The following is a 26,182-nucleotide window of genomic DNA, read 5'->3' on the forward strand; positions in this document are numbered from 1 at the left end:
TTCACAGTGGCTACACCAACAGTGCACAAGGGTTCCCTTTTCTTCACATTTTTTCAACGCCCATTTCTTGTCTTTTACATAATAGTGTTCTAACAGGTGTGAGGTGGTATCTCATTATTGTTTTGATTTGCATTTCCCTGATGATTAGTGATGTTGACCGCCTTTTCATGTACCTGTTGGCCATCTGTATGACTTCTTTGGAAAAAAATGTCTATTCATATCCTCTGCCCATTTTTAAATTGGACTGTTCTTTTTTCTATTGAGTTGTAGGATTTCCTTAAATATTTTTATATTAACCTCTTGTCAGGTACATCATTTGTAAATATTTTCTCCCATTCAATAGATTGTCTTTTCATTTTGTTGATGGTTCCCTTTGCTGTACAGAAACTTTTTTGTCGGACATATTACCACTGCTTATTTTTGCTTTTGCTGTTTGTGTCTTTGATGTCAAATCCAAAAATTGTTGCCAAGACTGATGTTGAGAAGATTACCCTCTATGATTTCTTTTCAAAATTTTATGGTTTCAGATCTTACATTCAAGTCTTTAATCTATTTTGAGTGGGTTTGTGTGTATGGTGTAAGATAGTGGCCAGTTTCTTTTGCATGGCTGTCTAGTTTTCCCAAAACCACTTATTTTAGTATATGTGCTATCGCAGTAAGCGCCCAACACTATTTATTAAAGAGACTATCCTTTCCCCATTGTATATTCTTGACTCCTTTGTTGTAAATTAATTGACCATATATGCATAGGTTTATTTCTGGGTTCTCTATTCTCTTCCATTGATCTATGTGTCTGTTTTTATACCAATATCATACTGTTTTGTTTATTATATTTTTGTAATATACTTTGAAATCAGGAATTGTGATGCTTCCACCTCTGTTAGTCTTTCTCAAAACTACTTTGGCTACTTGGGGTCTTCTGCGGTTCCATACAAATTTTAGGTTTGTTTGTTCTATTTCTGAGAAAATTCCATTGGAATTTTGATAGGGATTGCACTGAATTTGTAGAGTGCCTTAGGAAGAATGGATAGTTTGACAATGTTAATTCTTCCAATACATGAGCACAGACTCTCTTTCCATTTATTTGTGTCTTCTTCAATTTCTTTCATCAGTGTCTTATAACTTTCATCTCCTTGGTTAAATTTATTCCTAAGTATTTTATTCTTTTTGATGCAATTGTAAATGTAATTGTTATCTTAATTTTTCTTTCTGATAGTTCATTAAAATTAGCCTTTTCAAGTCAGACAGAAAAAGACAAATACCATAAGATCTCACTTACATCTGGAATCTTAAAAAACAACAACAAACAACCCAAACTCATAGAAAAAGAGATAGAATTTGTGGTCACCAGAGGTGGGTTTGGGGAAGGGTGGTCAAAGGTACAAACTTCTAGTTACAATATAAATAAGTACTAGCGATATAATGTACAGCATGACTATTATATTTAACACAGCTGTATGATCTACATGAAAGCTGTTAATTCTAAGAGTTCTCATCACAAGGGAAATTCTTTTTTTGCTTTCTTTTTTAATTGTAACTGCATGAGATGATGGATGCTAACTAAACATATTGCATAATACATGTATCTCAAACCATTATGCTGTACACCTTACATTTATAGTGATGTATGTCAATTATACCTCACATGTATGTCAAATTCTAAAAATAATTTAGAATTTTAGTTATTTTTCATGTGACATCAGTATTAGGAATATGCATTTTATAAAAATCAACAACTCACATGCAATTTTAGATATCACAGACTGTGAAGTAGAAGGTTGAGAGCCTTCTCTTTTTTTCATGTTGGCACAGAACACATCCAGGACTTGAGGCAGAAAGATTACAACTTTAACTTTTTTCACAGTCTTAACTGATCCTTTCTGGACAAAGTCTTCAATGGCATCAATTATGTCTCCAGCAACTTTATCTGGGTCTTGTTTAGCACTTCCTAGAAAAGCAAATAAAAATGACTAGAAAAAAAAAGACCCAATTGGAAAAGGCTGAAGAATAAACTAGGGATTCCAATTCTCACAGAATGAATCCACACTCCCCAAAATTTCCATCTCTGTGGACTTTTCTAACAATGCATCAGCAAACACATTTTTGTTATTGTTGTTAATCCTCACCCAAGGATATTTTTCCATTGATTTTTAGATAGAGTGGAAGGGAGGGAGGGAGGTAGAGAGAAACATTGATGTGAGAGAGACATATCCAGTGGTTGCTCCTGCATGACCCTGACTAGGGCCAGGGATTGAACTTGCAACTGAGGTACGTGCCCTTGACCGGGAATCAAACCCACGACACTCCAGTCCACAGGCCAACACTCTAAGCCAGGGTGACAACCATTTTTTTTTCTCAATCACCACTTGACTTTATGCATGTATCCTTATTTTCCCAGATGTCTTTGGGGACTTGACTTATGCTAAGGTAATTTGGGTAACATCTGGAGCTCTAAGCTAAGCTATTTGTTATCATCTATACGTTTTGTATGCAAGTTATCCATGAGCCTTCAAGAAGTCTTTCTTCCCATACTTGGTGAGATTTTAGCTGACTAGCAGTATTCAAGGTTGCCACCTGAGCAGTTCTCCTAATTAAGCAGGCTCCATACCTTGTTTTTCTAGCTTACTGCCTAGGTAAGATCATGGAAAGTTCCTTGAAAAGTCTCATGAAAAACCATGGAAGTAGTCACATGTAAAGTACACATGAACAGCAGCTGTCACATGGGTGTGTGTGGGAGGGGTGTAACAATGTAAAAGTTCCCTGACCAACCTGGTGTGCTAGACTAAGGGCCCACTTGGATTATCCCCACTGATGGTGCCCACATTACTGCAGAAATAAGACCTCTTTGACTTGGCTATGTAGACAATTGTGGGAACGTAGACAAACCCCATATAAAACTAACCAGGAAGGTTTATTCAGGTTTTTTGTTTGTTTTGGTTTTGGTTTTTAATTAGATGAGCAGGAAAATTCTCCTTTGCAAAGCTGTAGTTATCTTATGATATTTGGAAGAATTTAAATAGGGGTGTTCAGATACAGTCACTCACTTTCAATAAACATTTACTGTGTCCCATCACAAGCTGGATGCTCATCGAGGTGCTTAGACACAAAGGATATGATAACATAGGATGAATGGTATTCAATAGGTGAAGTATGGAAAAATGAGAGAAAGCCTAGAACTATGTAACAGGGGTGTGATATGTTCAACCTCAACCTGGTGTGTTCAGTAAAATAAATCTGTTTTTGAGAAAAATAAGTCTGGGATTGGGGTGGGGGTGGTATAGGAGGCACTGGAGCAGAGAATCCAGTTCTAGATAGCAGGCTGTAATAAAAGTCTAGGCAAAGACAAGAGCTGAACAAAGAGGGGACCAGAATAAAGCCATGAGTGTAGGGAGGTAGGAAACGTTTAGGAAGTAAAGTCAAGAGGACCCAGAGACCAACTGCATGTATATTTGACCTTTAGTTCCCCCTCTTCTGCCACCCACACACCTTTATGTGTATATCGTGGGCAAGCTGTATTGCGGTTGTTTGTTTACAGGTCTGTCTCTCCCCATAGGTTAGCTGCTCCTTGTGGACTGGATCCTTTTTTTAGTCATCTTTCTACCCCCGTGCCTCAGCACAGTGCCTGGCACATGATAGGCATTCAGAAAACATTTAATCAAACTAATTAATAAGGCAGTGAACATGGGAGTGATAAAGAGGGTAGAGTTAATGATTCTAGATAAAAAGTGATGCTTTTAAGCCCTGGCCGGTTTGACTCAGCAGTTAGAGAGCATTAGCCTGTGGACCGGAGAGTCCCAGGTTCAGTTCCCACTAAGGGCACGTACCTCAGTTGCAGTTTGTCCCCAGTTCCGGTTGAGGTCGTGTGGGTGGCAGCCACTAGATGTGTCTCTATCACATCAATGTTTCTCTCTGTCTCTTTCTCTCCTTCCTTCCACTCTATCTGATAGTAAGTAGAAAAATATCCTTGAGTGAAGGATTTTTTAAAAAAAGTGATTCTTTTAACATAATTGGGTATGTAACAGGAAGGCAAGGTTTGGGGGAGAAGACAGTGAATTGGACTTTGGAGTTTACACTGAGCTTGAGGTGCTGCAGGTATTACTGACCAGCCATTCTCACTGAGGGTGGGTATCTATAGGTAACAGGTCGAGGGCTTCCTTTACTGCCAGAAGCTGTCTTGATCCCTCCCAGACAAACTCAACTGATAAACACCACTAAGAGAGAAAGCTTCTCCATGCATTAGTCTAAGGACCAGCTGGAGTGGACTAGAGATAGGTAAAGAAGACAAGCAAGGAGAACCTGCTGATTGTGCAGGACCGCATGCCACCTGGTCATTGGAAGAAACAAAAGGTTTGCAGTAACCCAGAAATACTCAAACACGTGCACATATTTATAGAAAACTAAAACTGTTTCCTTTCCTTGTTTCTTCTTTGTCTCCACCCAGGCACTCCCTTGGGAAGGTTTATGCCAATCTTGGGCTGCCTGCTTTCTTGGCCCAAATAAAGGTAAGACAGAAACACAAGACCAGAACAAAGAGGAAAAAGCAAATGGAGATAAAGACTGGAGATTATTAGTGGGTGTCCATAAAAGATGCCAAGTACATAGATGGATGGATGGATGGATGGATGGATGGATAGATAGACAGACAAACAGATAACACGTTGGCTGATCTGCTAGGATTGGATGATACTACAGGGGCATGAAAACATAAAGGGGCTATAAACTATACTTTGAGAAACAGGAAAGTAATAAAGTACACATAGCATTCCATGTGGGAACATTAAGAGGTATAGTAGAGAATGGCACAAATAAAAATGTGGGACACAGGATTAGAAGAAGGCCCAGGAAGGGACAAGGATAGGTAAGTTTATTGAAGCTAAACTTCTGAAGGGCCTAGCATTCCAGTGCAGACATTCAAACTTAGATTCTTGAGCAATGGAATGATCAATCCAGTGCCTAGCATTCTCTCTGGAACTGGTCAGCTCCATTCCACTTCAAGCCTAAGGGTATTTGCCTCCCCTGACCAGCTCTCCTAAGAGAGACCAAGCAAAAATTCCTGATCAATGCACATGACTCCGATTCCTGGGAAAAGAGCTCAAAGGGCATCACCTTACTAATGATAAACCCAAAGCACATCTTTATATAAGAAGACTCAATCACACAATCATTATATAGTTTGAGGAAAACAGGAAATTTGAAAAAGGCAAGTAGGCTGAGAAAAGAAAGGTGGCTTGCGTTTCAGACCCATTGGAACCCACTGGGTTATGATAATTGAAAGGTTTCTGTGCAGATTTGCCCTAGGCCAACCAACACAGCCACTGCTCAAGAGGTGAGAGAAGGGCCTGGAACATTCATCTGGGAGTTAGTTACGGAGAGGTGGAAGTCGATGCACTGACGTCCTCCACAGAGAGCGGATGGAGGGGAAAGTTAAGGCCTAACTAATAGGGGTTATGTAGGAGATGGAAAAAAGCGAAAAGAACAGATGAAAAGAGAAAGAGGGATGGTTTTTCTATCTCTTTGCCCACTTACCTTCCCCTCTCTGATCTCCCTTCCCCTCCATATTAGAAAGCAAATTTCTCTCTAATATTCCAACATTTTCTTCGGTTTTCTTCAGTTTTTCCTCTTTTTCTTAAACTACCACAGGCCTTGCTCTCTCCCTCAGTGACTGCCTTGGAATGAGGAAGCTGCCCTTACTCAGACTCAGTATGAACGACATTCAAGTCAGCAGGAAATCAGAGGGAATGGGGCACCGAGGGCTTTAGCCTTGAGAGGCTACAAACCTGTCCCAATGGCTGGGAGGCAAATGGTTGAGTAATTCCGGTTTTCACACTCTTGCAAAACACAGGTAACCGAATTCTTGACATTATTTCCACCGATGACATGAATAATATTCTTGCACTTCAGTAATCCACCTTTAGTAATTATATAACTATTGTTGCCCTGTTGAGCTAAGATACACAAAACAAAAAGATGCAAAATCAAATGCTAAACCCACTTTCTGGTTGTGAAATCAAAATGTCTGGTTTGGCAAATAAAGTATTTTATGTGAATTAAAGACTCCTAAAATTCTACCTACCAAAATACTTTCTTTCTTGCTTACTTTCTATTTTAACCAAAATTTCACTTTTCACGTCTTTTCATTTCTAATTCTCTGTGAGTGAAATTCTTTAGTAAAATGTGTGATTATAAGATTAATATGTTGTCTTCCCAATCTCAGCCTCCCCACAGCCCCCCATATTCAGCCTTCCACTTACAATTTAAGACCATAAAAACAGCATTGTGCCTTACCTAAGTTACAACATTCTACCTCCACATCTTGTCCAGCTTGCTCCAAAATTGCTTTGGAGACCCCTGCATGAGAACATCAACAAGGTTACAAATGTGAATAAAAAATCAGTACAATATATTTGGATCGGAATGATTGCCTCATCATCTAAATGCATTCCCCATCATACTATAAAGGAATCCTATAATCTGGGTATTTCTGATCACAAAGAAGAAATATTCATAAAATAACTGTTACCAGTGATAAGAAACCATGTCAAAATAATTTTTAAATTATTCATTAATATTAATAAGTCATAATAGTGGAAACCAGTTTGGCTATAGTAACTGTAGAACAGTTTGGCTATAGGAGTGCTCTTTCATGGGATCTACTATGACCATTACACTCGTAAAAATCCTACAGGTGAAGTACCTGCTTTGAGATTAAATGTCTTTGATGTTGAATTTACAATCACATCTGCCTCTTCTTTAGCAATATCTCCAGAGGCCACCTGGAAGGTGATGGGGCCAATTTTCATTTCATGCACTCCTGAACTAGGATTGGTAACAGTCCCATATAAAACTGAAAAGAAAAAGAAAAAAAATGGAGTCAATAATCAAGTCAACAATGGTAAGAATGACTTAGGTTTCATGCTCCTCACATGTGCCCCTCCCATACTTCTCTTCCTCTCTACTCCAAGCCCCCAATTTCTGGCCTTTAACCTACTTCAGACTCTTAGCCCCAAGGATGGACTATTTCTGAAAAAGAATTATAAAATATAATACTATCAAATGTGGACTTCTGGAGCTGGCCAAGGTGAAGTCAGCCACGAGAGCCTCTCTCCCACTGATGACAACTAAAACATGGGATAACTACAAAATCCACCAACTGAGGACTGAAAAGTCAATAACAGCAGGCAGATCCAGGAGGGGAGTCAAAACCTGTAGAGGCAGCCTGTACAGAGGGGAGTTTTGTTTTGACATGTTTCCTCTTTTCTCTCCCAGCTCTGGCCCAAGGGTGGCCCTCGCTGAGGAACTGCACGACGAGCACGGGAGCAAAACTCTCAGAGGCCCCTTTCTTGTGGCCAGAGAACTGACAAAAGGGGACCCCATGAGCTGCAGAGTACGGCAGAGATCTTCCATATTGTCCATATTTATTCTTTTTCAATCTAGGCCCTACCTCCAAAGTGATCCCAGGTGCAGAACTCCATATGGCACCACAGAGAGCTAAAACTCTGAGAGACAATCTCTAGTTCCAGACAGAAGAATCAGGAAAAGGGGCCCTTGTGGTCTGAAAAGTGTATATGGGTATGTGAGAAATCCCTGTTTTTTTCTCTCTCTCTTTATTTTCTTCACTTTGCCCAAGGGCAACCCCGGTCAATCATGCAGTTATAAGGCAACAAAACAGGCAGCTTAAACTCCAAGAGAACATTGTCTCTCTGGTGAGAGGCCTGGAAAATGGGCTCCTGCAAGCCAGAGAGTGTGAGGGGAGTCCTGGAGGGGAGAGTGGAGAGGGTGGTCCCCTGTTCTGGGATGAACTGGAATAAATCCTGAGCCCGCCCCGGAGCTGCACGCCTGGGAGCTGAAGTGACATTGGAACCTCTGCCCACCCAGAAAGTGAGACAGAATTTTTAGAATGAACTTAACCTGTTAACCGGGGAATTCCCTTTTTACTGTATGCAACGTTTGACGTATTTATACGTCCCGCTCGGTTAACAGGTTAACTGATTGACTGCCTGCTAAAACAAACTATCACCATTTTCCAGAGGATTTTAACAAGACCCAAGTTTCACAACATAATTAAAATAACCAGCCTATAATCCAAAACTGCTTGTCACATAAAGAACCAAGAAAATGTGAGCAGCTCTCAAGGATAAAGATACTCACTATAGATGCTAATCTGAAGATGATCCAGCTGTTGGAATTATCAAACAAAGACTTTAAAGTATCTACTACAAATATGCTCCCTGAGGTCAAAGTAAACGTATCTGAATGAATGGAAATGATTTGGAATGAATGGAGTCTCTGCAGAGAAATATAAATTATAAAATAAGAATCAAACAGCCGGCCAGTGGGGCTCAGTGGATTGAGCATTGTCCCCTTGACTGAGAAGTCTCAGTTTGACTCCCACCAGTCAGGGCACATGCCCAGGTTGCAGGCTTGATCCTCGGTGCAGGGCGTGCAGGAGGCAGCTGATCAATGCTTCTCTCTCACATCAGTGTTTCTATCTCTCTCTCCCGCCCTCTCTCTAAAGAAATCAATAAAAACATATATTTAAAAAAAATCAAATGGAGCCCTGGTTGGACTTGCTCAGTGGTTAGAGCATTAGTCCATGGATGGAAGGGTTTCAGGTTTGATTCCCAGTCAAGGGCACATACCTGGGTTGCAGGTTTGATCCATAACCCTGGTTGGGGCGAGTATAGGAGACAACCAATCCATGTGTCTCTCTCACATTGATGTTTCTCTTTCTCTCTTCCTCACCTTCCTCCCTCCCTTCTGTTCTCTCTAAAAAAAAAATCAATGGGACAAATATCCTCAGGTGAGAATTAACAACAACAACAAAAAGAACCAAATGGAAACTTTAGAACTTAAAAATACAATATCTGACATTTTAAAATTTACTGGATAGGCTCAATAGTGTAGTAGAGAGAGAAATTAGTCTTTGAACTTGGAGGTAGATCAATAAAATTATCCAATCTGAAGAACAGAGAGAAAAAGATTAAAAGGAAAAAAAAAAGACTAGATCCTTAGGGACTGTTAGGACATTATCAAAAGGCCTAGCGTTCATATTACTAGAGCACCAGAAGGAGAGGAGACAGAGACCAGTGCAAGAAAAATGTTTGAAGAAATAACTGAAAAATTCCCAAATTTGATGGAATACACACATATTCAGATTTAAGAAGCTTCGGCAAACTCCAAATAGAATAAAGTCAAATATGTAACAGAAAATTTGACAGATAAGAAGCATTTGGTTGGTACTGTCTCTTTAAATGTCTATTTCCAAAAACATATGTCACATCATCCTTAGAAAATAGTAGCCTTTTCCCTACTTAAAAACCCACTGTACAGATTATCTAACTCGGCCTGCTTATTCTTCCGCTCCAGACCACAGAAATATGGCCAGTTTCTTGCATACTCAGGTTTATGGAATATAATTTAGTATCTTCTTTATCACAAATTGATTTTTTCATAAAAATCATTACTACCATCTCCCACTTATCATTAAATAGTTATTTAGAAACTAGAACTAATTTCTCAATTTAAAAGCTTTTCTGAACCCCAAAAGAAACAAACAAAAAAGAACAACAACAAAAAAGATTAAAGAACATGAAAATATATATTTACTGAACCTTGTGTATTCTCAGCCTTGGGAATTTTGTCACTGACGAAATGTTCATTAGCCCTTCTATCAAATTCATCTGAAAATGCCTGAAAACACAAAGACAGTTCTGACTACTACAGTCCTCAATAGATAAATGAATGTGATTCATCACAGCTTTTGATCCAGCATGCACAATTATTTAGAAGAGAACAATTCTCAAAGTATAGCTTATTATCATTATAGAATTTTAAATTTATGAAAATACATATAATATTTCTACAAATGCATCCCATGAGAATTATCAAAGATGGAGACAAAAATATAAATACAAAAATATTCATTACAGTGCCATTTATTAAAATCAAGAAAAAATAAAACATTTAAATATCCAATAGGGAAATGGCTAAATAAATTTTAGTATATCCACATAAAATATTTAGCAGCCATTAAGAATTGCATTTTCAAAGAGTAGTTAATGGAAGAAGGGATACTCACTGTATACTATTAAACGAAAGAATAACTTTAATTATATTATTATGACACCCTTTACAAAATACACATGCATAGAAGGTGACTAGAATGAAATACAACTAAAAGAATTTATGCATTTTGTATTGTTCAAAATTTCTACAATGAATATGTATTACCTTCATAATCAAAAAGAGCAAAAAACTTGCCAGTTGTTAAAAATACAACGTTAAGCCCTGGGCGGTTTGGCTCAGCGGTTAGAGCATCCGCCCGCAGATCAAAGAGTTGCGGTTTGGATTCCGGTCAAACCGCACGTACCTCAGTTGCGGTTCAATCCCTGGCCCTGGTTGGGGTGGTGCGAGAGGCAACTAATCAGTGTGTCTCCCTCAGATCGATGTTTCTCTTTCTCTCTCTTTCCCTCCCACTCTATCTGAAAATCAATGAAAAAAATATCCTCAGGTGAGGATTAACATAAATAAATAAATAAGGGTTAAGGGGACATGTCAACTCCATTGCAATATATGGGCCTTATTTGGATTCTGTTTCAAATAACAAGCTGTAAAAACAAAACATTTATGAGTTGGAAATTTGAATACTGACTTGATAATTGATGAGATAAAGGAATGACTGTCCATTTCTTCTATGTGTGAAATAGTATTGTGGTGTTGTTACTTTTAAAAAAGAATTCCAGGCCCTGGCCAGTTTGGCTCAGCGGTTAGAGCGTCGGCCTGCGGTCCGGAGAGACCCGGGTTCGGTTCCCGCTAAGGGCACGTACTTCGGTTGCAGTTTGTCCCCGGCCCTGGTTGGTCATGCGGGTGGCAGCCACTCGATGTGTCCCTTCATGTCGATGTTTCTCTCTCTCTCCCTTCCTCTCTCTCCCTCCCACTCTATCTGTACAAAAAATGGAAAGGTATCCTCGGGTGAGGATTAAAAAAAAAAAAAAAAAAAAAAGAATTCCAGTGTCTAAAATAAATACTGAATTGTTTATGGGTAAAATGTATATCTGGGATTAACTTCAAAGTAATATGGGGCCCTGGCTGAGTGGCTGAGTTGGTGGGAGCATTGTCCCATACACCAAAAAGTTGTGGGTTCATTTCCCAGTAGGGCACATACCTAGGTTTCGGGTTCGATTCCCGGTAGGGGCGTGTGCTAGCGGCAGCCAATCAATGTTTCTCTCTCACATCTCTCTCTCTCCCTCTCTCTCCCCCTTCCTCTTTCTCTCTCAAAAAAAAAAAAAAAAAAATTAATGAAAACATATCCTCCTTGGGGGAAAAAAGGAGAACTATCTGTAATAAAAATAAATAAACATTATGAAGAAAAAACATATCCTTCGATGAGGATTAAAAATAAATAAATAAATAATAATATGGGAAATAAACAGAGACAGAGATAAAACATATTAGCCACAGGTTGATAATTGTGAAGCTGAATGATGGGCATAAGGGAGTTTATTATACTGTTTTGTTTACATTTGTACATGTTTGAAATTTTCCTAAAAAAGAAATTAATTTTTTTCTACATCCATACATTCGCTTGAAATGTGCCATGCTACTACTAGTCTACACTGCTCTTTTACTTTCCTGGATGGGAAATACAGGAAAGCAACAACCTACTAGACCAAGAAGACATGGGGTACCATTATGGCTCAGTTGCCAAAATAACCAGAAATGAGTGAGGCTATACCTGAATATTCCTTTGATCACTCGGGTGCAGCAGGAGGCACACGTCTTGCAAAGCTGTTGGTAGATTGTTGCAACTAAATTTGAACACTTCTGAAATAATTAAGTCAGCAAAAACGTTTTTAGGAAACCCCAAGTTGCCTGTTCCTATGGCTGGAAACGTAATTGATTTTAAGGACAAGCTCTCAGTGATTTCCAAACATTCTCTGATTATGTCTTCCATGATCTGAAAAGTACAAAGCACATACTTATACATTTTGCCTAGAAATGGAAGTTAGGGGGAAAAAAAAAAAGAATTTAGCAACTTTGTGATCTCTGTCTACTCCTTTTTGCTTTCAACAGAAGGCAGGCTAAGGGCAGTCAGAAGGGGGAAGAAAAATACAGGAAAAGGAAAAGAGAACGTGAGAAACCCTTTTTCAAACGCACTCAGCAATGAAAGAAAGAAGCAAAGCAACTAGTGTTCTAATCCCTCATGCTCTTCCATTCTCCAAGCCCTCACTTTGCCTTCCTTGCTAAAAATGTGCTGTCTTCAGTAACTCTTCCCCAAGCCCCAACAATGACTGAGCACCATAATCAATGTATATCATTAACTAGTCTCAGGAGAAGGCAGCTACCCCTGGAAAAAAAGGCCATAATGATGGAACCTGCCAAGAATGTTGTTATTACAGAAGAGAAACAGGGTGCAATCTACATTATACTGAAAGGAGTCCGGGGGGTACCCAATTTCCCCGAGAATTTAAAACCAGGCCCCACCTTGTGTGAAGATGGGTTGCCATTATTCCAGCCCGGAACCACCACGTGCAGCACTCGCTGGCATTGCAGATTACATCCACTGGTTTGAAGAATCGTGCCCACGTCAACAGTTGTCTTTTGTCCAGCTATGTCTAATTCCTTCTGGAGATTTGGCCCAGCTTTTTTCAAGAGGGCCTGAGAAAGGGGCCCACTATCGAGGCCAAGATCCGAAGGAATGGAGTTGACAACAACATCGGTCTTAAAGACAAAACCAACAATTTGTTTCAACTTCTAACAAAAACATTCACTATATTTGAAACACTGGACTTGCCACGATGGAGGACAACTAAGATGACTAAGTTTTCAGAGACTCAAATACCACCCAAGACAAAGTATCATTAGATCCTTATTTAAATTACATTCCAGGACAAAAAAAGAGCTGTCAAAAATCAATGTATGCCCTGGCCAGTTTGGCTCAGCGGTTAGAGCATTGGCCTGCGGTCCGGAGAGACCCGGGTTCGGTTCCCGCTAAGGGCACGTACTTTGGTTGCAGTTTGTCCCCGGCCCTGGTTGGTCGTGTGGGTGGCAGCCACTCGATGTGTCCCTTCATGTCGATGTTTCTCTCTCTCTCTCCCTTCCTCTCTCCCCCTCCCACTCTATCTGTACAAAAAATGGAAAAATATCCTCGGGTAAGGATAAAAAAATCAATGTATGAATAGTATGGGATCACTGAAGGCGGCCAGAGGACTTGTGCACACAGTAAAGACATCATAAGTGATGTGGAGTCTTAGAAATGGAATAGTTGCAGCAGGCAGGGAGAGGCAGGGAAGGGGGAACATACTCATGGTAGGTGGTGAGCATGAGCAGATTAGTTTGACCTGATAGCATCTGCAGCAAAATGGTACAAGCCAGGATGGAAATGTTATACTGGGGGTAGACGGCAGAGGATCTCAAGTGCCAGGCCAACTGGACTTACTGACAGAGAGGAGCATGGAAGCTTTTCAGCAGGACAGTTAATGAAAGCAGATTAATTGGCTAGATTAGAACACCAAGAGAAGAGAGGAGAAAGAATGTGACCAAGTCTTTTTTTTTTTATCCTCACCCGAGGACCTTTTTTTTTTTCCATTTATCTTTAGATAGAGCAGGAGGGAGAGAGGGAGAAAGAGAGAGAAAGAAACATCGATGTGAGAGAGACACATCGAGTGGCTGCCACCCACACGACCCCAACCAGGGCCGGGGACAAACTGTAACCGAGGTACGTGCCCTTAGCAGGAACCAAACTCGGTACCCCCTGGTCTGCGGGCTGACGCTCTTAACCGCTGAGCCAAACCGGCCAGGGCGACCAAGTCATTTTCAAAGCTGCCCTGCGTGGGTCATGGAGAAGCAACACGGGGCAGGTACTGTGGCATCAAAAGCCAAGCATCTATGAAGCATACAAATGAAAGGAATGTCTGACTATTCAGGGTTCAAGATGGACGAGGAATGGAACTCATTCCAGTTACTGATTCGTGGTCAAAAGGGTGTCTTGTTTATTTGTTTGGTTTTTTAAACGAGAAACACAATTATTTTTAGTATTTCTGAAATAGTGCCCGAACAAATTCCAATCCTGGCTCGCCCATTTGTGAGCTCTGGGAGTTGGGCAAATTACTTAACCCCTCTAAGTTTCATTCTTTCATCTGTTTGAGAAGAAAAATAATCCTGGAATCTGCTTCATGGCATTGAATGAGAAAATGCAAGCCAAGCACTTAGCATGGTGCCTGGCACATCCTAAATAATTGGTGCCAGCAATTACTCCTTATGCATATAAGGAAGATGACCCACAGAATGGGAAAAAATATTTGCAATTCATACATCTGGTAAGGGACCTGTATCCAAAATATATAATGAACTTTCAATTCAGTAATAAAAAGACAACTCAATTTAAAAGTGGGCAAAGGATCTGAATAGACATTTCTCCAAAGAAGATAGGCAGTGGCCTTCCCTAGGGATCCCTTCCAGGCCTGCACACAATCCCCCAAGTAAGGAGGTAACATCGGCACAGCAGGGGCTTCCAGGGCTGTTTCCATTAATTAAAACCTATGTTGAAAATGTTGTTAAATATGTTTTTAAAAAACACGTCACCCCCCTGGCAGACCTTCAAGAATTATCCCCACATGACACCCAGACCCTTCCCAGGTTCAGTCTACTTCCTTCCCATATTTTCATACTGGTGTTGGGTGCTGAGGGTCCCCTCAGGCCTCCCTGCTCGATCTGGTTCAGCTCCATTGACAAAATTCCTGTCTTCTGTCCCCAATGTATGCTTAATTTTTCTATATCTGCTACCAGTAAATTTGATAGGAAATTAACCTTAGATTTGCCAAAATATGACAGGTGTGAAGGCACTAAGACAGTATAGGGAGTCTTATAATCATAAGCTATTATTGTGGATGTTCACATTTACTGGGAACCTAGTGGTCTGAATGCACTTTGTGTTCCCACACATAACCGGCGGATCTCTATCAGCAAACGACAAGCTGAAGTATCCCAATTTTCTAAGGAAACCAGTTTCCAGGCCAGAATGGAGGGCATGGGATTCTCTCCCTTAATTCTCCCCTCGATCCTAATCTTCCTCTGGCAACAGCCTCCCTGCAGCCACAGCCCCTTGCCGGGTGTTCTATAAATGGGGACACTCACTGTAACGTTCTGCACATCTCCTTTCACCAGCAGGATCCTCAGGCCCCCCGGGCACAGCATCATTCGTCTGTTTCCATCGTCTTTCCCCAGGCTGGGCTGGACTGCTGCTGGGACACTGGGTGGGGACGCAGTATCAGTCACAGTGTTCCTAAACACAGTTTTCACAGTTTCAGCAAAGGCCTCCACAGTCTTCTCAGCTGAATCCACGAGGTAAATTTCTTTCAAGCTGTTTCCATTCCAGTTAGACTGGAAGGTTTCCTTGATGGCCAAGACAATGGCCTCTGCACACTGGGGTAAGGGAAAGCCATAGTTTCCAGAGCCAATGGCCGGGATGGCTATGGATCGGCACTGGAGATTTTCAGCCAAATGGAGACTTCTCGCCACTACTCTCTTTAACTGTACCACACACTCCTGGGCATCCTCTTTCTTCCACTTGGGTCCCACTGCATGGATCACCTGGTGGTATGGGAGCTTTCCTGATGTCGAGATGGTGGCATGGCCAGGTGGGATCTTGCCCTTTTTCTTCACTATCTGGTCACAGTCTGCTTGGAGCTCAGGGCCAGCTGCTTTTGAAAGAGCAGCAGCCAGGCCCCCGCTGAGCCGGAGGTCCTCGTTTGCGGAGTTCACCACCACTTCGACAGGAAACTGTGTCAAGTCACCTTGCTGTACAATCAGCGAGACTCCAGGGGCCAACTCTGTCCGACAGGAGCACGTCTGCCCATCAGTGTCACCTCCCTCCTCTGCTTTCTGCAGTAGTTCCACAAAACAACCCAACGACCGCACCTCACGTTTATAATACCATTCTTTATCCTTGAAGAACTGGCTGGCTCCTGGCTTATCAATACAGATGCTTTTAATACAAACTGAATCCCTGGCTTGCTTGAGGAGGTTCATAGCCTCCAGGACTTCAGCCTTTGAGCCAATTAGTAAAATGCCTTTTGTTTTTTTCTCATGATTGAAATCTACATGAACATTTAGCTTCTTTGCCTTTATCTTGTGCAAGAATAGCTTCTTCTCTGCCTTTAAATAATTAATAACTAAGGGAGGCTTTACTTCAATGAATCTCTCTATTTTCATGTTTTTTTCCACAAAGTCAAAAAGGCAGTTGTACATTTCATTTACTTCTCTCACATAGCCTGCAATAATGACCTCAGCTGTGGTTTCTGAAGTTAGCTCATTGATTATTACAGTCTTTGAGGAGGAGTTATGTTTCTTAGGCAAATTGCGAGTGATCATTTTCCATTTCTTGCTGTTAAGAACTTCCCTGTCCTCAATGTCTATGCGCTTATAACTTAGGGCACTGGCCATGTGCTTTCCAGCTTCTAATAGGACTTCAGAAGAACAGCCAGTTAAGAGAACAGTTGTACCCTCTAGCTCATAAACTGCAAGAATTCCCTGTGCTATAAAAAGAGACTTGGAGAATTCTGCACAGTCGACCTGCTGCAAAAACTGGAAAACCTCAGGCGGAAGCGGAATGCTTGTCTGAACCATGGTGTACACCTTTTCCTGGATTTCACACTTTACTTTATACACATCCACATCGAGTCCTTTAAAACACATGTGTTGAGTGGCTTTGTCATACAGAATCTCCACCTCTGGGTACTCCCTGTGGAGTTGCTCCTGCATACCGCTGAGGCACAAAAGAGAATACTTGCTTGGAGAAATGGTCACTGTTTCCTTCAGACTTTGCTCTTCTCTTTTAATTTTTTGAATGGTGTTTTCTATTAATTCCTTGACGTGTGGCTCAACGCTCTGTACATCTTCTGATTTCCCCACTAAGGTTACAATCCCCATAAGTGTATCAAACTCAGTCAAAATTCTTTCATCTTCCAAATCATTTTTTATAGTGTCCCATACTATTGGTTCCACTTTAAATGGGGTAACTTTGTATCTAGACTTGATGTCAGAGAATGCTGTGGACACATCTTTCTTCCAGTTCTTAATTTTTTGTCTTCCTTGACTGGCTAAAGTGGCCGCAGGTCTGATGGTAACTTCACCACTGAGTTGGGACCATGTCAGCTCACAGTGACAACGTCTCACTTCTTCATTTATCTCCTCAATCAGCTGATTATTTTTGTGTAAGAACTTCCATAAAAAAAGATCCAAAGATTCTTTAAATGGTGCTGGAAGCTTGATCAAAGGCTGCTCCTTCCCATACAAAGCTGTGCCCAAAGAGGTATAGTACGGGAACACAGAGAGCGGCATATTATTGAGGTACAGTTTCTTGGTCATGATGGTGTCTAACACTTAAAAGGAAAGAAATAAAATAAAGTAGTAATCCCAGTATAATATGTTTCAAATGAGAATAAACAGACAAACCTTTCCTGTCCTTGAGGAGAGAAAGTGCTAATGTTTGTAGAACTTTGATGTTATGACATAGTATTAAAAAGCAGCTCTGCTCTCAAAGTGCTCAAAGATAAGTTGATATGTGTTAACACTGCATAGGTATCCGATGGAATAATTACTTTCAACAAGATCACTCTATGTTGAAATTCTGTTACATAAATTCTATTTTCAGATAACACTGATATGTCACCACCAGCCTCAGAGATAGATATGACTTTGGTCATAAGCATGGGGATAATGTTTGCCCAGTGTAAAGAATATTTTGGTGACCAAAGCCAAGCTTGTCTAAGAATCATGCCGTTTGCTGTTTCTTATACTTCTCACAATTCTAGGCTTTAGAAATGTCTTAGATTCCAGTAATGCTTCTAAGGGGTGGAGCATAATAATAATTATCATAGCTTACTATGTGTCAGCCACTATTGTAAGTGCTTTACATATGTTTAATTATTTTAATCCTCACGACAACCCTTTGAGGCAGAGACACTATTATTTCATTTCTTTTTTTGGTTAATGCTCACCCAAAAACATTTTTTCCATTGATTTTTTAGAGAGAATGGAAAGAAGGAAGGGAGGGGGGGATGGAGAGAGAGGGAACATAGATGTGAGAGAGACACATCAATTGGTTGCCTCCCACATGCACCTGACTGGGGCTGTGGATAGACCCTGCAACCCAGGTACATGCCCTTGACCCGGAATCAAACCTGTGAGCCTTTGGTACATGGGCCAATGCTCTCTAATGATTAAGCCATACCAGGGCTACGGACACTATTATTATCACCACTATTTACAAATGATAAAACTCAAGCTGGTAAATATTAGATAACTCAAATAAGGTCATGTAGACTGTAAATATCTGAGCTAAGATTCAAACCAGTGTCTGTCTGACCCCAAAGCCCATGCTCTTGCCCTTCTACCAGGGATTCCAAACCAAGGTCATCCTCAAAGTCATCAGAGGGCCCAGCCCAGGGACTGATTCAGTTAAGCCCAGCACCTCCCCCATCCCTGTTACAATTCACCTCCTGCCACTTTTACTGGGACAGTCCCTAAGATGGCATAAGTGTGCATCTGTGTGTGGTTGGGGGAATACCCTTCTCCCCAAAACCCCTTCTCATTTTGTAGTAGTTATTAGACAGATACAAGATGTCTAAGAAGGAAGGGAATTAGCCCTAGCTGGTTTTGCTCAGCGGTTAGAGCGTGGGCCCAAGGACCAATGAGTCTCGGGTTCAGTTCTGGTCAAGGGTACGTACCTTGGTTGTGGTTCATCTCCGGCCTTGGTTGGATTGTGTGGGAGGCAACTAGTCAATGTTCCTCTATCACATGGATGTTTCTCTCTGTCTCTCTCCCTCCCCTCCCTCCCATTCTTTCTGATGATAAATAGAAAATTATCCTCAAGTAAGGAATTTAAAAAAAAAAAAAAAGAAGGAAGGGAATTAGACTGAATTCCAGTAACAACTTGGATTAAAATAGTGTCTTTGTGAAACGATGTTAAAAATAACTCCACCTATGCATGATTGATCCTAGACCTTGAGCCAGACATAATAAAAAGAACATGGCCTTCAGAGGTCCAGACACATAGCTTCAACTTCCCAACGTGGTCTGGTATAAGCTCCAAGCCTGGGCAGTACCAATGACCACTAACATGAACTGAGTACCCACCATGTGCCAAGCACTTTACAGGTGTAATTTCACTTGATCCTCATAATGTTCCTGTGGGGGAAGTAGTAACAGGAACTCTGTTTTACAGATTAGAAAACAGAGGATTTGGTGGGTTAAAATAACGTGCCCAAGATAAAAAAACTAGTAAGCACCAAAGCCAGAATTTGAACTTGGGTCTACCTGACCCAAGAACCACCCAAGGTGTCACCTTAATGTGCCTTAAATTTTCCATCCCATTTCCTCTTCTATAAAGAAAGAGTAACTATATCTAACCATGAAGGTTATTATGGGGATTCAGTGTGATAAGCAGAAAAACAGCAAAATATCTCACATGCAGTAGGTGTTTAATAAGAGATCCCTTCCTTAAGACTTTGTGAAGTTAAACCAAATAATTTCAGAGTGAAGTGCCTAACATTTCTCTCAAATAATCTACATAAAATACAATACTGCTAAATAAATTCTGTTCTTAATCCATCCTTATCTACAGTTTGCCTCATTATTGGTAACCCATCATAAGTAGAAAAATATCCCACAAGAAAAATTAATGTTATAGGTGAACAGGAGATTGGGGAAAAGTGGCTAATTTAAGAGCACAGATTATAGGGCCAGACAACCCAGGTTCAAATCCTGCCTCTGTCACTTACTAGCTATGTAACCTTGGTCAAGTGATTTGACCTTTCTGTACCTCAGTTTCTTCATTTGTAAAATAAGGATTACGATTACAGTAATAGCAATACCTATAAAGCAATGTCTATAAATCACTTTGTAGCACCCTGCAGAGCTATGCACATGTCCAGAGAGAGAAGGGAAAGTCAGTGTATCTCAGACCTGGAGAACAGGGAATGAGTGAGGTTAGAGGAGGAGGTGCGGCCAACATAGTCAGATGGTGCAAAGAGGTCAGGTGAAACGGATCTTTTGAAAGGGCCCTACTGTTTACAGGTATAGCTCGGTTATCAAATAAATCTCAATTAAATAATTCCTATTATTAGTGGTACACATGTAACTAGACATTCTGAGGACACATCCAACTGCCTCATGCCCTCAAGATGTTCAAAGGCACCAAAGTTGTCAACTTCCACCATTAGCTGGCAGTTGAATTCTAGAGTAGACAGCTTTATGTAGCTCTCTACCTGGGGTCAAGATCAGGCTCAGGGAGACTTAGAGAACATGCGACAGAAACTCCTCTTTTGTTCCTTTGCCTAAGGAACACTAGGTCTTTCATTCCATTTTAATCTTAACTATACCTCCACCCCATTTTCTCCAACTTATAAAAGCTGGAGGGAGGTTCCTCTAAGTACCCCATGAATCAATTTATCTTAAGTAGGTGGCATACCACATGACCCTGTCTCATGCTCCCCCAGTTAATCCCATGCACAATGCTCCTTCTTTTCCTAAGAAGTCTGGTCCCCTAGTCCTCAACCTTGGCCTCTGAACATCAGTGGAATCTCCAAGCTGACTTTGCATCTGCCTCAGAGAACTGGCAATCTATGTCTACAAAACCCTCAGAAGGGTTACCCTGAGGTTCTTCTGGACATGGTTTTCACAGGGTCACTGGATTCACTAATCATGTGAAATCACCCCTATTAATTTCTGAATGATGACCCTGACAGGCGAACAGGAAGTAGTGACATTTCTAGGAACTGTATGTGTTTCTGAGTATTTCTTTACCTAACCTTGTTGAAATTAACTCGAGAATTTCTACCAAGTATACAGCTCAAACACAGAACATCTCTTTTTAAATACAGTATTTCCAAGATTCTAAGAATTATATCTTTTTTAGTTTTACAAAAATTTGACATTACTTCTTCAAAGTTTGAATCACTAGACACAATAAGCATCATATCTCAGATGAACAAGATTCCTACTTGGAATACCAATGACGTCTATGAATGAAAAATAAAATTTATGAGAATTCAATTGCTAGCTATACTGATAAGATCTGCTAACATAGTTTAAATTATGCCAGGGAAGGTTTACAAAATCGGGCTAATAGATAATTACCTTTTCTGTCAAAAAATTCAATCAGAGCTGAACTCTCTTCAGGAAAACATTCAATGCTGACAAGTCTTCCCCCTCCATTTTGAGGATTTTCAAAGAAACATTTCAAATTATAGTAGTCCACACCAGGTGGCAGGTTTTCCACCCTGATGGCTTTTGTCTCTTCCAGGAGTCTTGGATAAAGCCGCAGCTGCTTCACTGAACGGTGCATGGCACAATCTTCAACAAATTTCTTGGTATCTACAAACCAAAATCAATCAATCAGAAAATTACACCTTTACATTATACAGAAGAAACTGTCTGAATATTGAGATAAAGGGGGGAGCTAAGCACTCAATTTTTAGATGCAAGATTTTAATTTTTAAAAGAGAATTTACATGCCTAGAATTCCAGGTCTCTGAACAATGATGCATGTATGAATGTCATAGCAGGATAACTGGCACCGCGCTGTGTCCCTACCTCTGCTCACAGCCCTCCCTAACCCTCCTTGACGTAACCACCTGAGTCCTCACTCTACCATACAAATCTCCTGTTTCACCCCTTTCTTAAGTCCTTCAATGGCTCCCCACTACCTTGCAGGCATGAGTTCACACTCGTTAGCGAGGGGCATTATGTCCTTGGCTATTTGACTCCAAATTAATGTCCAAACATCCCCTCTGGTTGTTCCCTGCCATTCATTTTCTTCTCCATACTGCCACAGAAACTAGTCATTATTTTAAAAACCCACTCTCTTTCGCCTTTGGAGATATGATTTCCCATGCCTGAAATGCCCTTCTCCGATTTTTTATCTTGCTCCTATTCCTCCTTCAGGACTCAGCCCAATTATCTCTTTCAAGTAAATAAATACTGATGTTGGGCCCATGATGTGTCAGGCACTGTGCTAAGAGCTGGGGGTGAGATGGGGAGAGATGACTATAACAAGTTCTTGAACATTCATCTTCCAGGAGGGAGGAAGTCTTGAAAGCAAGCGAGTGGTCTACTGTGGGATCAGATAAGGTGGGAAGACTAATACTGGCACTCATCCAAGGATTCCCAGAGTAAGTGGTCACCGATCTGAGTTGTGAAGAATAAAGAATTTCCCAGACAGATAAGGGGAGGACGCATTTCAGGCAGAGGGAACAGCAGTGGCATGAAACAACATGGTATATTTGGGACATGACAGACTGGTTCTGCTGGAGTCTAAGCTTCATAGAAGGGAGTAGGCAGGGCAAAGCCCCTCTCCTCCCCATAGCCTGCTGTCCATAGCCGAGGAAGGCAGCTTCTCCTCTTGCATCTTCATTGTTCATTTATGTACGGCTTTCCTCCCTGCCCCATAGGAGTTCCTCAGAAGCAAGAACCAAGAATTATTCATCTCTGTACCCACAGCACCTAGACAGGTGCACACAGTAGGTGTTCAAAAATTTTGCTCCATGAACAACAGCAAGTCCATTTAGTTCTAGCTTTATAAGAAATAACCATCAATTTGAAATAAGACTACTAGCTCCCTTTATTGAGTCCTTACCATGTCTCGAGTACTGTGTTAAGAGCTTTTCAAACGTTCTCTCACTTAATCTTCACAGAAACTCTACCAGGTAGGTATTATTATCCCCATTATACAGGTAAGGAAAGTAAAGAACACAGAGAATAGTAACTTGGCCAACCTCAGATAATTAGTTAAGTGGTGAAGCTAGAAGTTTGACTTCATGACCTGCGCTCTTAATTAACCAGCCCACTGCCACTGCTATGGAATGGTGAGGACTTGGAAGTGGAAAATGTCCTTGTTTTTCTGCAGAAAGCTCTGCCAGCCCACAGACTCCTCCCACCGACCTCAGAGAGCAGTTTTTTTTTTTTTTTTTTTTTTTTATCCTTACCTGAGGACACCCTTTCATTTTTTGTTCAGATAGAGTGGGAGGGAGGGAGAGAGAGAGAAACATCGATGTGAAAGGACACATCGAGTGGCTGCCTCCCGCACAACCCAACCAGGGCCGGGGACAAACTGCAACTGAGGTATACGCGCCCTTAGCGGGAACCGAACCCGGGTGTCTCTGGACCGCAGGCCGAAGAGAGCACTCATTTTTTTTGCACCGCGTGTGATCACCTATATGAACTTATAGTCCCCTCTAACTAGCTACCAGAAAGAGTCAGACTTTCAAAGATATTCCATTAGATGGGGTCCCAAATTCCAAAAATGTGATGCAAAGAAGACTGAAAATGAAAGGACACGTAATCTTACCTATATGTTTTTGAAAGGTAACTATGGCAACCTCAAAATCTCGTATTAATTCCACTTGAAAATCTTCACTGAACAGGCCACTTATGTTCTCCACCAACAAGATTAACATGATGTCAGTCACATTGGCTGTGACATTTTCAAATGCAACCAAAGAGGGAATATTTTCACATTCTTTTGGGATATCTTCTACTTTTTCTGATCTTTCTCTGAGAGGGATTTTTGCATCTTCTGACACATCTGGTTCTAGGGATACAAAAGAGGTCAATATGTTATATTTATCTACCATGGTCTTAGCAAAGTAAATTACGTAAGCCCCTGCTCTTTTTCCTTCCCAACATCTTAGCTAACTCAAATAAAAACAGATCTTAAAAGGTTTTTTTTTTTTTTTTTTTTTTTGCTTAATTATGATGATGATGTTCAATTTTATTATGCCTTGTTCTACTGACATATACTTCTGTCATGGCACCATATTATAATTATTGAACTCAGTTTCCCAAAAGCAAGGAACATGTTTATGCATCCTGGTATTGCTAGCACATGGTATATACTTGAGGCTCAATAAGTGTTTGCTGACTTGGAGATTTACTGCTTGGACCACTGGAGGAAAGCAAGAATATCTGATGATGCCACACATAAGCATCATCTAACACTTTATGCTCTGAAATGTAGTAACTTTCCATCACTGAAGAGACAAATAAAGATACTTGTACTGATGACTAGGGAATACACAGAGAAGATACAATGGCCTAGAGAGCTAATAGTAAGGGCAAGTCAGGGAAGATTTCAGCAACACAAAGGGGTCAGATTTAAGGACAAGGACATCAGGTACAGGGAGACCCACCTTTCAGGCCCAGCCACACTCAGCTTGGCCTCGATCAGAAAGGACACTGGCTTAGTGCTCGCACCCTCTGATTTTGGTGTGTCCCTTCATTGACTTTCTCCTGCTCTATCAACTGCCTGTCAATCTTTAACTAGAAGCTCTGGGTTTCAGGCATGCCTAGTGCATTCCTGGTCAGACTCCTTTACTTTCTTCATCCCTCAGATATGGACCTATTAGGTAACCACCCTCCATCCTCATTTTGCTCACCCTTCCAGTGAATTTCAAAAATTCTGACAATGACCCTAAGAGTCCTGACAATGGTCCGACAGCTAGAACTCTTGAAAACTGTCTACATCATTCCAATTAATTTCAGGAGTTCAGGAGTCAGTGTGGAGAAACCATTCGACAAAAGACCTCTGCTTCCATCTGTTAAAGGGGCCAATTAAGTCCCTTGTTGAAGACTACCCAACTTTTTGGCTGATTACAGTCTGGAACAAGTAAAACAGGTTAGTAAATGGGTCTAAAATTTCCAGAACAATGAAAAGTCCATTGGTGGAGCGGGGCTGGATACATACTGAAGCAGTGCTAATAAATCAATAAAGACAGAGTTAGGGTAAAATCTATGAAACCATAAGAAAAACAGACTTGATTAAATTCTCAGTGTTGGAAATGGTACAGATATACAGTCAAACCTCGGTTCTAGAATGTCTCTCTTCTTGAACAATTAGGTTCTCCACCAAGTTGGTCACAGAAAAAATGTCTCAGTTGCTGAACAAACTTTGTTTCTCGACCTGTCAATCTTTTCATGCTGATACGTCAACATGACAAAGAGTGTCTCTCAGGCCACAAACAAAGGAGAGAACGCACCACTTTGAGTCAGTTTACCAATAACGCTTGGTTGGTAACATCCTAGAAAATTGTGCTGTAAATGCTTTTTTTTTTTTTTTTGCTTTTGTTGCTGGCAAAATGGATGACTTTAAAAGATAAAGAGGCCATCAAGATTGCTAATTTTGCTAATGGTGAAATAAACAATGATCACAGACAATTGAAGAGGTAGACAAACTGTTCATGGTTTGAATAAACAAAAAGCAGTTAGCCCATGACAGCATTTCGGAGGTAAGGACATATGAAAAAGTGAAGACTGCGGCATGCTGACCTCCTGAAACACCCCTGGAATGAGTGCTGAAAGTGATTTGTTTAAGGCTAATAGAGGGTGGTTTGATAAATTTAAGAGAAAAAGTGTTTGTAGATTAAACACTACATTAGACATGTACTGTATATAAGAAAGGTTAAAACGGAGTCATTTGGGGGTCTGGAATTAATTAATTTAACTTACATTATTTCTAATGGGAAAAAATAATTCAGTTTTTGAACAAATCGCTTCTTGAACAGCCTTCTGGAATGAATTAAGTCCGAGAAACAAGCTTCCACTGTAAATGTACAAATATAAAACCACTTCCTGGTCTAATATTGAACTTGAGGGTATAGCATGTAAGGTATCATTCAAGAAGTAGGTTAAGGATTTAGGGGTCACAATGAACACTGAGAGTTGGATGAGCCAGTCTGATATCTGAAAAATGGGGAGGGAGGGATCCTATCTTATTAGAGTCATGAACTTCTTAAGGAAACCATGCATACTAGATTCCAGAGTTTTGTAGTAACATTCACGTAAGGTAAAAACAGTCTAACCATCCCTATCCAGCTTTACTGAGTAAAGACAGCTCTCATCCTAGTGCCACTGTCAAACAAAGTTGCAAAAATCTAAACATGTCCTCGAAACAATTTCTACTTTAGAAGAAAATAATTACACATTTTTTGGAATTCCTTTTCCCTAAGATCTGGACATATGTACTGTATCACTTTATCTCTCTTGCTCAGCCATTCAACACGTTTCATCATTTCTTTCCTTTTATAACACCATGCTTGGCCAGGAAAACTAGTTGCTTCTTTAGTAAATGTCAGGTGCTACGGGCCAACGCCCAGACACTAAGCAACAGTGTCCACAACAGCTACTA

At 40.7% G+C, this 26,182-nt stretch overlaps 1 protein-coding gene across 1 annotated transcript in view; it reads right to left on the reverse strand.

Moving 5' to 3' along the window:
• Window positions 1-26,182, reverse strand: part of PARP14 (poly(ADP-ribose) polymerase family member 14) — a 46,911-nt gene that overhangs the window by 13,417 nt on the left and 7,312 nt on the right. The window contains exons 4-13 of the mRNA XM_036242588.1: window positions 23,348-23,590; window positions 21,139-21,375; window positions 15,136-17,381; window positions 12,484-12,720; window positions 11,735-11,956; window positions 9,612-9,690; window positions 6,695-6,844; window positions 6,286-6,348; window positions 5,778-5,945; window positions 1,742-1,948 (exon numbers count right to left, since the gene is read on the reverse strand). Of these exons, the coding sequence (XP_036098481.1) occupies window positions 1,742-1,948; window positions 5,778-5,945; window positions 6,286-6,348; window positions 6,695-6,844; window positions 9,612-9,690; window positions 11,735-11,956; window positions 12,484-12,720; window positions 15,136-17,381; window positions 21,139-21,375; window positions 23,348-23,590 (3,852 nt within the window). The remainder of the gene's footprint in view (window positions 1-1,741; window positions 1,949-5,777; window positions 5,946-6,285; window positions 6,349-6,694; window positions 6,845-9,611; window positions 9,691-11,734; window positions 11,957-12,483; window positions 12,721-15,135; window positions 17,382-21,138; window positions 21,376-23,347; window positions 23,591-26,182) is intronic.

This window comes from Molossus molossus, unplaced genomic scaffold, assembly GCF_014108415.1.
Source record: "Molossus molossus isolate mMolMol1 unplaced genomic scaffold, mMolMol1.p scaffold_m16_p_5, whole genome shotgun sequence".
NCBI lineage: Eukaryota > Metazoa > Chordata > Mammalia > Chiroptera > Molossidae > Molossus > Molossus molossus.